Raw genomic sequence first — 17,559 nt, forward strand, 5'->3', positions numbered from 1 at the left:
ACTGTGCTGGTGGCCTGTTGTTTATGTACTGAGGAGTTGGCACAAGCAGGAGAAGTTGCCCAGTGCCAAGAGGCACAAACTCAACCCAGGTGAGCAAAGAGAGCTCTAGAGCTTACAGCTTAAACGGCTGACCTATGCATATTTGTCCATTATGCAAAAATAATAGTATTTTTAGTATTTATAGTATTTAATCTATACGACGAGCAGCAGATTGTTACATGATGTAAATGGATGAAAACATTCTGTGATAAAAATAGGAAAAAGTTTGGGAATATCCAGATAGCTTCTAATACTACACTGATTATGATACATGTGTCATGATTTGACATCATGATACATCATGATATCGAAAGTGGTTAATGTTCCAAACAAAGAGGACACAAGGACACCATGGTACTATTAAGTAAGCTTTACTTGCCTTTTGTAGCTTCTACCATCCATAGGCATTAAGTAGGTACTTCAACCACACTGATAAAACTACTGAAACAGGTATGAATACTCAGTTCAATCAATTAATGAGGGGTATAAAGTTAATAAATGAATGAATCAGCAGTCGAATATTTTCAGTCAAAACAGCAGCTTTGGTTTTGGCCAAAACAGAAAAACACCCAAATATTTTGACTGAAAAAGAACAGATTAAATAGGCCTCCAACAAAGTGTAAAGCTACAGGACGTTTTCACATCTACCTTGTTTGGTGCAGACCTATCAAACATTTTCTATAGTCCAGTCCATTCTGAAATGTGTGAACACTCACTTGTATTAGGTGTGCACTAAGCAAATGAATGTTTCCAAACTGACCCTAGTTTAGTTCACTGCTGGTGGGAACCCATTTTTGTGATGGTCCACACCAAATAAGGCAATTTAACATCACAGCAACTGCTAACAGCACATCAGCACTGTACTGTCCACGTAATCGTTTGTCCTGTTTTTGACTTATATCATTGACAGACACTCATATAGTTTCTGCAACATGAGCTCATGTTGCTAATAAGCTATAAAATATAATTTTATATATTTTATATATTATATATATATATATATATAACAAGCTATAAAATAATAGTAAAGCAGGGCATTTGATTTTGGCAAATGGATCGCAGAATATATTGCATCAGCAACTTGAATGATTACATTCAAATTGACAAACGAATAATGAAGTAGATATCACATAAGGGTTATTAATATTGTGACTGACTGTGACATACATAGATGTTAAGCGTCTCTATTGTCAGCTGAAGTAGGAGTTTTTGGTTCAAGTATTGGCAGATTTAAAAGTAACAGAGCTCTTTGATCCTTGCTAAATTTCTGACCAATAAATACTTATGTGTATAAAACCAAAGCAAAAGATACAAGATACAATGTCACAAAAACTCTGGTTCGGACTTTAGCAAACAAACTAGGCATGAAAACAGCCTATGACTTAGTTTACAATTAATAGTTATGGCTATTATAATAGTAATAGCTGCTACATTCATGTCATACATGTTTATATACATACATACATACATATATATATATATATATATATATATATATACATATATATATATATATATATATATATATATATATATATATATATATATATATATATATATATGTGTGTGTGTGTGTATATATATATATATACATATATTATATACAGTAGTAAATTAAATTAATTAATTAATAAGAAATCATCTTTTTAGTTGATGTTAAAGTGATGCACATTTCTGCCTCTTTTAGTCATGTATTATCCTGTACTGGAGTTTCCATCTGTATTTTGCCTCTTTCATTCAAGTGATGTAAATGGGGAGCACAAATTTTTTTGGTTTTAGGCCCAGTATGTACTGAATTTCTGTTTCAATTTAGGCCAAGGATCATCAGAGCATTACTAAAATGATAACTGAAACAGTGATTTAGCTCTAGTCATCAACTCTCTAGTCTTTACAATACAATACTGTTATTTCCAAACTATTCTTTGCAAAACCCAGAGAAAACCTGTCACTGCTGTGTGTGAAGAAGGTTAATTGTTTTTTCTGCTATAGGCTCAGCATTCAGTTGTGTACTGCTTTTACAATAATAACCCTGCTGCTCACTCTAATGTTACATGCTTCCACTGAAAAGGCTCCTGCTATGCTTAACTGAAGTTGCTGCATAGCTATTTACTGTCCCCCACTGCTTTATTTAAGCACAGACCTTGGGTGATATTGCAATCAATTGTTTCACGCAACTGAATGCACCAGAACAAGCAAGTTTAAAAGTGCTGCTAAAAGCTACAAACAGCGTCCAAATGCTTTAATCAGTGCTTTGTAAAAGCTGAAGGACCACTACTTTTAATTTACTGAATTACAAGCAAGCACTTATTACCAAGCTTGTATGCTACTGCAAATAACAATGCAACTATTACATTGATTTGCCACATGTCTGAAAATTGTTACTTAATTACAATGTTAGATAAGCTAGCCACGGAACAGTGAAGTTATGAGAAAGAAAAAGCTTGCATAAAGATTAAAAGTGTTAGGAAAAGTTAGTAAAATCATATAGAAATGAACTCTCCGCTTTGTAGCCCAATTAAGGTTGGATACTTTAAAGGTGCCATGTCAAGTAATACTGAATTTTAGTATCTAGTGTTCAGTTCTACTGAAGTACTGTCCCAACTTTTTTGAACACAATTTCAAAAAAGTTGGGCCAGTATGTGAAATGCCAATAAAACCTGAAAGTAGTGAATAGTAAATTATGTGTGACCTTTATTGGTTTAAAACAGTCTAAAACACAATGTATGGTGTTTTATCTTATAAACTTCTTGTTTCTTGTAAATATATGCTTATTCTAAATTTAATGCCTGCAACACGCTCCAGAAAACTTCACGTTTTCATTAATAGACAGGCAGACCAGTCTAGCACTTGTAACACATGCAGAATGTGGCTTGCTGTTGGCATGCTGAAATAAGCATGAATGTCCCTGAAAAAGACGTTGTCTTAAAGGCAGCATATATTGCTCCAAAGTGTGTATGTAACTATTAGTGTTGATGGTGCCTTCACAGATATGCAAGTTATGTATGTCATGGGCACTTGCCCCCTGTGCATCCCTATACCACCACAGACCCTGGCTTTAGAATCTTACACTGGCAAAAATCTGAATGATCTTTCACTTCATTGGCCCAAAGAATACAATGTCCAAAAACAATGTGAAAGGTTGACTCGTAAGACAACATTACACGTTTTCCACTGTGCTTCAGTCCATTTCAGATAAGCGCCCCAAGCCCAGAGAAGTCATTGTTGACTTGCACTGTGTATAGTACAGTCTTAGAGGATGATGTGATGATCAGTGTTTAGTGATAACAGTTTGTCAGAGCAGCTTCTAATACTACACAGTTCAGAGCCTTTGTGGTGATATCCATCACAGAAGCATGCTGGCTTTTAATGCAGTGCCATCTGAGTAATCAAGGATCATGGGCATTCACTTGTGGTTTTCGGCTTTGCCCTTTATGCACAGAGATTTCTCTGGATTCCTGGTCTCTTTTAATGATATTAGGCACTGTAGATAGTGAAATACCTACAATTCTCGCAAGCACTTATTGAGGAATGTTATTCTTAAACAGGTGGACCATTTGCTGATTTGTTTTTCCAAAGTGGCAGGCCTCAACACATCCTTGCTCATAAAGGACTAGGTCGTTCCTGGATGCTCTTTTTAAACCCAAGCCCAAAATGGCAATATAGTAGAAATGGCCTTAATAACAAATCATAAAACAAATTTTAAGTTTTAAGTTAATATGGGAGAGATTTTTCTTTAAATGTTGAAGTTTTATGTGTAGATTTACAGACAGGCTTTTACAGAAAGAAGTCAGTGTTTTTCCACTCAAAACTGATGGTTTTAAACAGTTGAAAAACATTTCTGAGCAGATTTGTGTTTAATGTAAGACCAAATATCATCTATAGGGTTTAAGCCTGGACTCTGACCAGACCAATACAATCAGTAAAAGACATCATATTTTGGTCTTTACTTATTTTCTGCTCAGGAGTGTAGTCTTTTGAAATGTCTTTTGAAAAGATAAATCATATCTTGTCTCTGTACTGCTTTTACTTAAAAACAGGTCAAAGTGAATTTACAAAACACTGCTTTCTGCTGTTATTTGCATCTTACCTACACCATCTTTTCTTGAATTGAGCTTGCAAAAGAATTTGACGTAATATATAAACACTGCTAAAGTTTCAAAATGTACTGCACACTCCCCAGTCCATAGAATCTATATGAAGAAACTCTGCTGCAAGAAAAGCCCATTTTGATCTCAATGTTTTGTGATGCCACTACAACCAACATTTCTCCATCTATCTGCTATTCAATCTACAGTAGTTTAGCCCTGACCACTCACACTGATGTTACGAGAGGTGTTGAAGACTGGATTGCTTTTAAATGAGGCACAGAAAAGGACAATGTAGGGCAGCCAGAACAGAGTCCATTTACATATGCTGTTCATTCTAAGGGAGAATGATAAGTTGGGAAATGGTCAAGTAAAATGGTTTTCTGTTTTCGGTATGTAAAACAAGACTAGTGTTATAAATGGACTTCAGGGGAAAACATTAAATAAAATGTAAGATATGTTTTTAATTCATTTACAAAACAGCCTTTGTAACATAAATAGCATTGTCAAAAACACAATGCTATTTAACAATGGACAATTACACACAACTGTAAACAGTTGTTTATAGGCTAAATTAATTCAGTTAAAATGAATTTCCTCTATCTGTTCTCTGAAAAACTGACTCTCCCCCTCTTCACTCTTGTTGACTGCTGCATGTTGACACACTAAAGACTGATCTTCTTCACAAGGTACTTTCTGTCCTGCACCTCTTTGCTTTTACCACACACTCATAAATCCACAGCTCTGTGCAGCACCCAAAGTGCAGCTTCGATGACTGCTCTTTGTGTTATGCGGTAATGTAACAAATATGCAATGAAAGTACTGACACAGAATAACAGCCCTTTGAAACGTCTGAAAAAAAACACCATAATGACATCTGAGAACACCACAGGTCTAGGATAAAGCCAAAGGATCAGGATATGAACTGAGCTGAGGGGGTTAGAACACAACAGCAAGCAAATTCCCTTGCACAGTCTCTCAGACACGAAGGATTATTCGCTAATCGGGAAACTGAGGTTTGCACATGTTGCGAAAAACAACAACAAAGCAGTATGTTCTGAGCTGCAGAAAGGGCTGCCTGAATCACAATGAATGTACGTGTGAACTTCAAAGGAAAGATGAGGACAGACAATGCGAGAAGCTCACATTGTTACATCCACTGTGCTTTGATGTGGGGTCACATCAGATGAGTTACATAAAAATGAGTTGGTGTGGGACCACTGACACCCAGACCAGAACATGCCTGTCCAAGAGGTCACTCTGGGTCAGACTGACCCTTAAGCCCTTCACAATCTACTTAGGAATATCACATGACGTCATATGACACAATGGCCACCATACTGACCATACCAATGACTGATAACTCGACTCGCTCCTGTGTCAGTCTCTGGTTGCTACTGAGGTCTATTATAATGTAGCTGGCTACATTATAATTGAATTTAATTATAATTTAGTTATAGACAAAACAAAAGATAAGCTGAAAAAATATGGCTTGAAAAAAAGTTAAACTCAAAGTCAACTGTCTATAATGTGCATTTTTTCTGTGCCTATCAATCTAATAAAAGGTAAGGCAGGCCTACAGTGACAGTTTGAAGGTAGGATTACAGTTACATGTTACAATGTTGTTGACAGAGGCAGCATTCAAAAAAAAGACAGCTGGTGAACCCCCAAGAAGAAAACACAGTGAAAAGCACCTTGCTTTGTTTCCACCTTCAAAAGAATGAAGGGCGAACCGCCTACAAATCTACATTAACACTGGTCTGATGTGGCAATGAACGTGAAGACATCTCCCCCTCTTCTGCTGCTTATGGGTGTTATGAGGCTGTCCAATTGACTAAATCTTGCTAAACCAGTATTTATTTAATTAATGCCCTCATATTTTTCAGTAATCAAAAGACAACGCAGTGTGTATCATCAGGGTAATGTTTTCTAAAATGTAAATTAGACTAAAACAGGACAGATTCAGGTTTAGATAGCAGAGGATTTGCTCAGTGATTTCAGTACATGGACATCCAACCAAACATTTTATCAAGACAGCCAAGAGCTCTGTATTAATATATGGAATTTTGCTGCTGTTCTTCCATTCCACATGGAGCCATCTGATAAGCAGAACGAATGTTTCACACATTAAGCGGTAGACACTAATCACCACCACCTGCCTCCTGACTGGGCAAACACATCATATTGGCCAGATTAATTTGCATAAAGTTCAACTCTGCTCACTTTTTTACGTACTGCATCCCACAAATTCAACATGCCATTCACATCATGCACCAAAGCCACTTCTGCTGGACACAGCACATCCCACAGAAAATGAATGGGATCTGTTGCTGAGTGTTGCTGCACCTGACCAACATAAATGCAGCGTGAGGCCGCAGCTATGTTATAAAGCTTGATTAAGCAAGTTATTAAGCGAGCCAACCAGCTAAGAATCTAAATATGTTCTGTTTTACTGACAAAATTGAAAAGCCTTCATCATCAAGCATTTTATAGTAATTTTAACACTGAACACCATCTACCATTTTAATGTTCAGTTAAATACTGCACTGTACAGCATTTGGATTGCAGTTAGTAACAGATAAGAAACATCAATGACACATGCAAGACATGAAAGCATTATGTTTTATGTACCCTGTACACACAAAAAAGGTAAATATTTTCAAAGCGCTCTCTGCTTTAAGGAGATGCATTGTGGAATTTAGTCTGTTTGTCTGTAATTCAAACAGGCAGTAAAATTTACAGGTTGCTTCCACCAAGAATGGTATTTTTTGTTTGTAATGCTCTTTCGAGGTAATTTTGCTTGCCATCATTTGCTTCCAAACTGAGAAGGTTTAGCTAGTGGTCCGTAATCATTAGCTCATCAACACGCTCACCACACAAAACAAGGTTTAATGAGTGAAAGTATGAAAAATCATCTGACATTTTGCAAGTTAGACCTGAAACCAAACTGCTTAGCCTCACAGCATCCACATCCAGTTACTGGAAGCCTGCCTGACACACCAAGCTCCTCCATCTGTCCAAGCAAAATAAAGATGCACAAGCCAGAGCGTAAACGACCATGTGAGTAGATTGACCTCTCAAAGAATGAAAAAAGTAGGACTCCCATATTCGCAGTACATTGTATGCAACTGCACTCAGTCTCAGTCAGAACATTTCTCTTGCTCTTGCTACTTTTGTTTGCAGCTCAATGGTCCCCCAGTCCCCTATTCATCTCTATTTGAAACGCTTTCCTGTTCCTGAGGTGTCCGTGAAAAAATTGAGAAGGAGGATGCATGCAACCAGAACCCTCCAAGGAGAGTAAGGGGCAAGCAATAGAGAAGCCAGTGCTTGCATGAAATGAGAGAGGTTAAAGCTTTGATGCAATAACTTCTGACACAGGTTAGCCAGCAGGTGGCCTCTCTGCCTATGTGTCTAAATGATAGCCAAAAGACATCTGTATTCCACAAAGGTTTGAGGGCACTGATGGAGCAATAAATGAATTAATAATATGAAAACAGCAGTGAAGCTGGATTTCAAATGTTAAAAGGATGCTACACAACTAGCTTTGTACACAACCGTCTGACAAACATAGCTCCATTTGGAAAGACACTCTTAAAGCAATACTTCTAAAGAATCACTGGTACCATATATTTCATGAAAGGAAAACTGAGGTTGTAATTTTTTTTTTCATTACAACTAACCCATTACTGACCAAAGGGAGGCACATCAATATTTGGCAAATAGCTAGGGAGATAATGGGTTTCTGGGAACCATTGTTTTCTCCTCAATGTTGAAAAACACTTGCCAACCATTCCAGAGGGTTAATGACTGTGCCTCTGTGATAGGAGCTATAAAAGATTATGTCCTTTAGATAAGGTTGTCAGCCTATGTACTGGTGCCTGCTTTTTGATAGTAGCTGACCTTCTGTATTAATTTAATAGCTCTAAACTCAACAAAGCCCACCCACCCAAAAGCAGTCAGAATTATTTGGAAAGAAACAAGAACATATTTCTATCTATGCACTACTGTTAATACATTTCTAAAATACAAAAACATCTACAGAGGGGATCGACGGTCTGTCTGAAGCCAGAGTGTCATTCTGATTCATTAATATGATGACTTTAAACCGCATGCTCAAAGAAAAACACAAAGGTCTCTCTGAAAATGCTGGATGTGGTTTGCAAAATGTCTAAGCTAATATGAAACAGACAGCAAGGTCAGCCTCGTCTTCTGATTCTAAGGAGGCAGATAAAGAGAACAGGGAGAATAATTAGTCCATACCGGCCTCATTAGGAGGCCAGTCAGATCATGAATAAAGGTGTAGATGATTGTTAGCCTGCTCCCAGAGGAATATTTTAATCAAAACAGTGGAAAGCATGACAAAGCTTCACTTTGATTAAAATGTGAGGTCTTCTCCACTCTCCACTGAGATCAATCATTATACACTTTTATTTTGAATGATTATGCAGCCACACAACTCAGTGAGGCTGCAGAATAATGCCTGTTTCATTAACTATACAACCTACAAGACGGTGCGTGCAAGAGAGCTTTAAAAGAAAACTCAACTGCAAGTTGAATCACTTAAAATGTTGACACTTCAGATGCTAAAAAGCTTGCTGAGTTAATCTTATCATGAAAAAAAACAAGATTAGAGAAGGCAGGATGTCTGATTATGGAATAAAACATGGGTGCCAGGAATAGCGATTAATCACGCTGAGGAATTTCATTACTCGGGATGGGGGGGGTGCTTTAAAAGCTCATTTTTGTTGTTGTTTTGTTTTGCTAAACTATGTGCTGTATATGTCCTGTTACTTAACAGAGATTTAACAGATTATTATAGCAGAACTACAAGCAATTCTTTGAGAAACTGTTCATAAAATCAAAAACTAGGGATGCACTGATATAGAAAATGCGGGCCAATATGCAATATTTTTCATGTACATATCTTATATTCTCTCTAAAGCACTCGTGTAAGAGGCTTATAGTAATAATGTTGACCCGCAATCAAGGTGTTAGGAAGCACAGCTTTGCAGTAAGACAGTATGTGCATTTATCTTTTGTTTCTTTGTTTATTTATTTACTTTTTTTTATAATAAATGACTTCAGTTAGAATAAAGTAAAGAATATGGAGATGTAGAGAAAAATGAATAATGTATGGTTAGGATGAAGGGTGGGAAAAAAATACAAAGTAACCATGTAACTGAAGGTTTCACGGCAGTAGACCCATTAACACAAATGAAAGCCTCATATCCTCTTTCATCCCACTTCCCAGTGTGAAGTGTAGCTGCCACACAAATGACAGTATACAAAGATCTACACTTAGTAAAAATATGAATGTAAGTAATTCCCAACAGGCAGTGGCGAAAAGTGTTCCCCTTTTCGTTGTTCTGGAACTACTGGAGTATGTGGTGATGACTGCCATGGAAGACGATATGCTAGACAGTTTGAATCAAACCCTAAAAATGTAACTGGACTCAGAGACAGATATATTTCATTGTAAATATACTCAAGCAAAATGAAGCTTCTGAAAAAGCTTTGGACACTCCTGGTGAAATAAATGTTCTGTCATTTCCAAAGTAAAAAGTAGTTACACATCCTCTGTGTGGAACAAACTTAAATATGATACATTTTCTACACATTTTAGTGCACAATTTCTATGCATTTGCTGATTTTAACATATTGATAAAAAAAAACATTAAATTTTAAATAGGCCACAACATCTGCACTAACCACATATTGTGTTTTATTTTTCCTCAATATATTAACCCCTTACATGGTCAGGGCCCACCATCCAGCTCAAAGTTTCATAGCACACGTCTGTACTGCAAGAATAGCTTCAGTTTGCACTAACGACCTTGTAGTTACAGGATAATATGCCTTAGTCTGTAATAGGCCTGGGATTTTAAGGGGTTAATTGGTGCAAATAAACAAATATTTTGCTTTAAAATGTGCACAAGATGTGTTCACTTGTTTTCACTTAGAACATCAACAAAACCTAATTTGACCAGGGGTGCCTAAACATTTGTATAAAACCATATAACATAATCTAATGTCTGCAGAACATATTAATCATTATCTTGACAGATTTAAGTTACTAATTTTGGAATAATATACTTTTTGTTGCATAAGGACACAATGCATGTTATTTTTAGGACCATCTGATGTGAATTCTGGTCATTCACATTTGCTGCAGTGCAAAAAAATGTAATACAATCTTAGTGTACAGATGGCTATAGCAACAGCAAATAGCTAAGACTCTCTATAAATTCTTCAAACCTATATATATATATATATATATATATATATATATATATACACTAATGGCTGAATGATACAAATCAGCTGCCCACAAAACTGAGAGCATATCCTCTGTCTCAGGAAGTGAGCTGTAGTGAGACAGGGAAGGGAGGACCCTTCCTGTCCTTTGTGCAGCGTTTAAAAATTATGACGAAGTATGACAGGAACCCTCTCCTGCAGTCTAGCAATGCCTGAAATACCATTCTAAAGAGCCTACTGGGCAATTCATGCTGGGCATTTCTCAAATAAACAAATAAAAGCTGTATTTTTATTCTAAATAAATAAATAAATTAAAAAATTAACTACATTTACGCATTTGGCTGACGCTCTTATCCAGAGCAACTTACAACTTGATCATTTTACATAGGTAGGCCAAGGCAGTGTTAGGAGTCTTGCCGAAGGACTCTTATTCGTATAGTGTAGGGTGTTTGCCCAGGTGGGGATTGAACCCCAGTGTACAGTGCAGAAGGCAGAGGTGTTAACCACTACACTATCCCAACTGAACTGAAAGGAAAATACTGATCTATCCATGTACATTCCACTAGGAATGAGTTTGGTTAGTCAAGTATATGGCTATATGAAATCTTAGCAACATATATGCAGCAAATACACAGTACTGTCAATTACTTAATGAAAAGTTACTAAGCCATTAAGGATGCTTTCATTTTTTATTGTCAGGAAAAATATATTTAACAGAACATTATATAGAAGAATCAACAACAAAACAGAATATCAGAGATTTTTGTATTAAGTGTGTCTGCTCTTTGCCTTTATTACAGCTTCCATTCCTTTCAGGAGACTTGTTTAAATCTGACGGGATATTTTTCCACAACTCCAAAGTTCAGTGTTAGAAGTAGGTTGCATTTTCCGCTTCTCACGACCCAAATAATCCCAAACACTTTCAATGAGTATGAGGTCTGGACTCTGGGGTGGTCAGTCCAATATTCTGAGAACACCAACAGCTTCTTTGTTTGATTTGCAACTCTTTCAAAGATGAAAGCATTAAGTACTGTTTATCTAACGGTAACAGGTTTGGTGGTCTATACGGTCTTCCAAGGTTGTTAGGACTCATTTCCCTAAAGCTTTTAATAACTTTTTGAACACTTATTTTACTTTGATGGTCCCCTTCCTTATACAAGGGGACTATTTTATACCTAACCTACTCCTGAAAATTCATTTTTCTTCTCCTGAAAAATGAATAACTCATACTTAAATGGCAAGTTTGACTGAAAATAATGTAAATGAAGGATGGTCGCTGAGCTTTGTGTCGTGCTGTACAATACTTTCTCACTGGGTTATTCTAATACATTGCAAAATTGGTGAAAATGGGCCTAAAAACCACCCCATAGCCATATGATGGAGGTGATGGTGGACAGGACTCACTGACCTTAGTCGTTCCTCTTCTGTCTTGCGCAGCCGCATGTCTCTTTGGACCACCTGTAGCACATGCTCTGCCTCGTCCTCTGTAAGACTAGACAGGTCCAACTTGCGCCCCATCCCTCAAATCCTCACAGTCGATCAGCTACGTCTCTGGTCTCCAGTCTCCGTTAACGTCTGGATGGGACAACAATTCCTATCACTTCCAATTCATGTACAATCCAATCCATACATAACACTGCAGATATTTTAACCCAAGCTTTTTTTAAACTGTTCCCATAAATCTACCCCCACACTGCGTCAGGCTTTACACAACAAAGAGGGAAAATCAACAGCCGAGGACTGTCAGGTGCATGATGACGCAAAAATCTGCTTTTTTGCTCTGCCTCATGTACCAAGGCTGAACAGTTTCCACAGAGGATTTCGTTTGGACTGCAACCAAATACTTAGTGCTGTAAGAGGGAGAGAGAGAGAGAAAGAGAGAGAGAGAGAGAGAGAGAGAGAGAGAGAGAGAGAGAGAGAGAGAGAGTAAAGACAAAAGCCTTCCTGCATAACACTACTAAATCTGCTGGCAGCAGTGTGGACTGGTAGGGTACAGGCTTGTCTTTCACACTGTAAAACTGGCAGTGCTCTCCAGTCTGATAGGCACAGCATCTGTTGAGCTAACAGTGAGAGCAAACACAAAAAAACACCCTCTCGTCCTTGAGGTGTAACGGCAATGCGTGAAGCCAGGCTGTGTGACAGGTTAAGTGGCCACCACTCAGACAGGAGAGCACTGCTGCCAGTGTTTACACTCACACCAGAGTCCAGGCACTGTGCGCTTCACTCTGTCACTCACAGTGAAGCAAAGCAGAGACCATTCCTACCGCAACCGTCAGCACACAGTGTTCACCACAAGGCTAAAAACAGAGCTAAGCACAGCTATGAACGGATAAATAATGTAAAAATAATGTAACACACCTCACAAGAACAGCGAAATACGGAACGGTGAGCTATATGACACTGACCATACAAAGACAACTCAATCTCCAAGCACTTCAGCGGGATCTTTTCAAATGACTTTTGAAACGTTAGCTAGTATAAACTGACCTGTTACACTGTTAAACTTAGTAAAGATCATGGTGTCGACATTCATTTCCATATTCAATCTTCAAAAAATGATTCTGCTGATTATAAACCGTCACTTACTGATGTCCGTTAGTCCGTTATAACGGACGTGTGACTGAAGGGAAACCAAGTCTGACTGACTGACTGTACTGAAGACTCACCGGCGCCTCTCCGCTGCTCCTCTGACCGAGCTCTGGTGCTAGCTTAACAACTTAACTACAGCTCTGTCACGACTCGGGATGGAAAGGTATAAAAAGCAGGCAGCGTCCACAGGCATAATTCCTAAGTGCCCAGCGGGAATGCTGTCGTTTTCCACGGAGGATGCGGAGCTAAGGGAGCACACCCCGCATAACCCATTCCCGCCAAGCGCCCAAGCTCGACTCGCGAGACGCCACATGAGCCTTTAAACCGCGCAGCAGCCAATCAGAGCGCTCCGAATTCACAGCGCGGTGAAGTAAGGGATTTAACCCATAATGTCCGAGTTTCCTTCATTATTTTATCCCCACTATTTTATTATATTTTTCTTTAATATCTTGTGTCTCTTCTGTTATCTCTGTTATCTTCTGTTTCTGGGAGGTTTCGACGTAAATCCACGTATCCATCAGACTGTAGTGATGAAGCAATGGGACGCTCGATTCAGAGTCGATTCTTTCCAACTGTCCGATTCAAGGATTCGTTGATTCACAAATGAAGCTCTCCTCCTTATATAAAGAGTGAAGTACAAAGCGAGGGAGTCCGGTGTCGGTACTTTTGTTAGCTACTTTCACTTCTACTTGAGTTATTATATAATTTAGACAACAATACTCTTCTTTCAGTCGCTTCTCTGCGCATCTCTAGAGAGAAAGTGACTAAACTACTGCAAAGTCTAGCACCACTGCAGCACTAGTGAGCATACTAAAACTTCAGCCTTGTGCCTTACTGTAGTGACTTTAGAGGAAAAAAAACTCACTGAAACTTACTGAAGTGGGCCATAACAGCCATGGAAGATCAGCTAAGATTGATGTAGGCACTTGAATTATGAAAATCACAAAAAGAAAGAAAGAAAGAGATACCACTTTAACAGAATCAATGGACCCTCAGGGTAGGGGTCAAGCTTTAAGACCTGTACTGGTCCCTTGGTGTATGCCACACATGCACTCTCCAACTTGAGAAGAATATGGTGAAGTACAAGTCATCTAACAATATCACTTTTTTCCACTTCTCTAGACCAGTGGTCTTAGATTCTTCACCACTGAACTCTCAAATGTGCATTTGTCTGTGTAATGAGGGGGTTATGCACTGCATCCGTACTTATAGTATCCCTGTCTATGCAGGTCTCAAAAGATTTTACTTGCTAACACAATCTGTTCTGAACACAATGTCCTGCACTGACATTCTCAGACACTTGAGGAACAGTTCTTCTTTTTTTCTTTACATGTTCCTTTAATGCACCAGCATTATGGTCATGGACTCCTCTTTCAAAGGCACTCTGATATTTTCCTCTTGTCATCTTGATTCAAAATTGAGTTCTTCTGCACCTGCCCAGGATTTTTATACACGCTACAGGGCAAGGGTGCCCAATCCTGGTCCTGGAGATCTACAGCCCCAGAGAACACTGCTAATTCTAATATCCAGATGCCCATGAATGTCTGCATTACTTGGACCAATTGTGCTAGATCAGGGATGGAGCTAAACTCTGCAGAGCTGTGTAAAAAAAATCATCATTTTCAGTATGTTCCTAACTGCAGTTCACAATATATCCAGTGGGCGGCACCAATGGATAAATAAATCTCAAAATCTAATGGTCACAGCTTGCTGGGGGTTTTTGTACTTACATGTAACACTACTGCCATCCTAAACCTTACAATCTAAACTCCAATCATAAAATCCTTTCAAAGCAACACACTTCGTTTACAGGAAAATGGTGTTGGGTATGTGTAGCCAAATGAGAAACCAATGGTCTGCAACCTCAGAGTGCTTTTGCTCTGCAAAATAAATCCGGATGAACTCTCGTCCTCTGCTAAGCCAGGTCACATGTACGTTTAGTCAGCTGCTTCAAACAACGGCAAAGAGTGCCAAAGTACACACATTCCCTCTCTTACACTCACTCTCTTGCTCTGTGTTTTTGTGAAAGCTGAAAGAAGCTCATAACACTGGAAACTAGAATTATAACCATATATTATTATCATATGAATTGATTCATGATTCAATATTTTCACATTTCAAACAAAATCTAAATGAAGAAAAGTAACGATGGTATTTCTGTCTGTGCATGAACTTACAAATGAGTGCAGATCTGGGAGTGTGTCATATGAGGCCTCATTGGAGGTTCACTTATAATGTTTGTGCGGTTTTATATAATAATTCATTTTTCCCACAACCAATTTCCAACCTCTCTTTATCCCTGAGTTTAAACAGGCTGTTCTTGTTGCTTTGCTGTTAAGATTGATATTTGTGATTGACCTCTGTTTTGATTGGCTGCGCTGTATTGTGTCTCATTCTAGTAATCTGGGCTGAAACACCCATGGGTCCTGTTTTTTATTAATTTTTAATTCGCTCTTGCCCACTTCAACTCACCACTTGGATGTCCCTCACAGCTATGTTACAAAAAGGGCCACACATGGCCGAAAGGGAAGGACAGGGAGGAGCAGATTATACAAACAGAATGCACTCATCTTCGGCAGGCCCCAGTGAGCTAATCAGCTAGCCGTGCAACCTTTACAATACAAAAAGTCTGAGCATGGTGTATGTAACGTGTGTGAGTAAATGCTTTGTCTTTTTAAAGTGTTTACTGCTATGACCTTTGTCCAGATTTGTCCTCCATTGTTTTCAGGTTTGAAAAGGGAAAAGCATCACGTTGCGATGATTTCTGGTGTTCTGATGAGTTCTGGTGTTCTGATGATTTCTGGTGTTCTGATGAGTTCTGGTGTTCTGATGAGTCCCGCTATCAAACTCACGCGGGAAGTGCAATTGCTCCAGCACCAGCTGATTTCAGGTTTAAAAATACACACACACACACACACACACACACACACACACACACACACACACACACACACTTTCTAAGCCGCTTTCTCCCTCAGGGTCGTGGGGGGGTGCTGGAGCCTATCCCAATGGTCATCAGGCATAAGTCAGAATACACCCTGGACAGGTCGGTTTAAAAATAGGAATAATAAAATTTTCTGAAATGTAAAATTATGTGAGCATAGTAAAGACCCATATGTACTTGTTTTAAAGCAGAGTTTGTATTTGTCTATTTAAATGTGTCCATATTTCCATTACAGAGAGCTGAGAACTGTTGGCCAATTTGGGGCAGTGGTGGACAGTAATTAAGTAAATGTAATTCGTTAGTGTACTAAAGTAGTTTTTTTGTGTATCTGTACTTTACTAAGTATTTCCATTATTGGTGACTTTTCACTTTCATTCCACTACATTTGAAACTCAAATATCTCACTTTTTACTCCACTACATTATGTGAAATCTGTCATTCTTTTGGTTTATGCATGTATAAAAATGTAACATGTCAAAATAAAAGAAGTGTAAACACCAATCAAGGCACAGCGCACACTTTGTCTTGAGCTTGTTTTGACCTGTTGGACATACCGACCCAGTGCAAGTGTACGATTCAATGTCAGTGCAGCAGCGTAAATTTTGGGAGTGTCTATTCAGCATAAATTTGGGGGCAGTCATGGGCTGGAGGTTAGGAAACTGGCCCTGTGACCAGAAGGTTGCCGGTTCGATCCCCAGCACCGACAGTCCATAACTGAGGTGTCCTTGAGCAACTGTGTCACTGCCCCCTAGTGTGTGTATGTGGTGTTTCACTTCATGGATGGGTTAAATGAAGAGGTGGAATTTCCCTGGTTGTGGGATTTAAAAAAAGTATAACTTAAATGATGAACTAACCTAACTTTGTGTAAATAGACCATAATACAGAACATGTACACATATGCAGTTGCAACTGATGTGTCTTTGTTCTGAATTTATATAAACACTTTCATTTTATAGTATATTTGTTTTTGCTAGTTTATTATTGTGTTGTAAATAAATCTCAAACTGAAACTTTGCTTGTTTGTAAAAGGTTATTTCAGCCTCTTGGTTCTACCTAATGGAAATTGTTTGCCTTCAGTGTTTTGTGCTTTTTTGTGTGTGTGTGATCATTTTAATAGATGTCAGTGTCAGATTAATTATTCTATTAAAAGATTGGCGTATCAAGAGTATCACTGTATGCTCACCTAAAATGAGTTCATGAAGCAAGAGTCTTGTTACAGAAATGCTAATAGGACATTAATCTTTTAGTACTTTTACTTTTGATACTTAAGAGCATTTGGAGGCAAATACTTTTGTACTTTTACTCAGGTGGAGGTCTAAAGGGAGGAACTTCTACTTTTACTGGAGTAATATTTTACCTTGGGTAGCTCTACTTTAACTCAAGTACATGATGTGTGTACTTCATCCACCACTGCTTTGGGGGCGTAGCATTTTAACACATGCAGGTTCAGGCGCAAAGAGGATGCAGAGTTATAGAGTACTGTGTCCCAAAACAGCCTAATATGGTTTTTAAACTGAAAAAATATCTAACATATGATGTTTTTATCAATTTGATATTATTAGTATGTATCTCCCATTCAGAGTGTTACAGTGTTAAATCTTACTGTGTGACATGAATAATCCTATTGGTCATCATTCAGTTCATCTG

The 17,559-nt window shown here is 38.2% G+C and overlaps 1 protein-coding gene across 5 annotated transcripts in view; it reads right to left on the reverse strand.

Annotated features, from left to right (window-relative positions):
- Positions 1-13,273, reverse strand: part of si:ch211-106h4.9 (rab effector MyRIP) — a 37,851-nt gene extending 24,578 nt beyond the window's left edge. For 2 of the 5 annotated variants that reach the window (XM_037547073.1, XM_017714196.2), the window contains exons 1-2: positions 13,046-13,273; positions 11,788-11,954 (exon numbers count right to left, since the gene is read on the reverse strand). In XM_037547073.1, the coding sequence (XP_037402970.1) occupies positions 11,788-11,897 (110 nt within the window). In that variant the 5' untranslated portion in view covers positions 11,898-11,954; positions 13,046-13,273. Of the gene's footprint in view, positions 1-11,787; positions 11,955-12,965 lie in introns of all 5 variants that reach the window. The other 3 variants (XM_017714195.2, XM_017714193.2, XM_017714194.2) reach the window with 2 other exon arrangements.
- Positions 13,274-17,559: the final 4,286 nt, after the last annotated feature.

The sequence above is a fragment of the Pygocentrus nattereri genome, chromosome 2 (assembly GCF_015220715.1).
Source record: "Pygocentrus nattereri isolate fPygNat1 chromosome 2, fPygNat1.pri, whole genome shotgun sequence".
Classification (NCBI taxonomy): domain Eukaryota; kingdom Metazoa; phylum Chordata; class Actinopteri; order Characiformes; family Serrasalmidae; genus Pygocentrus; species Pygocentrus nattereri.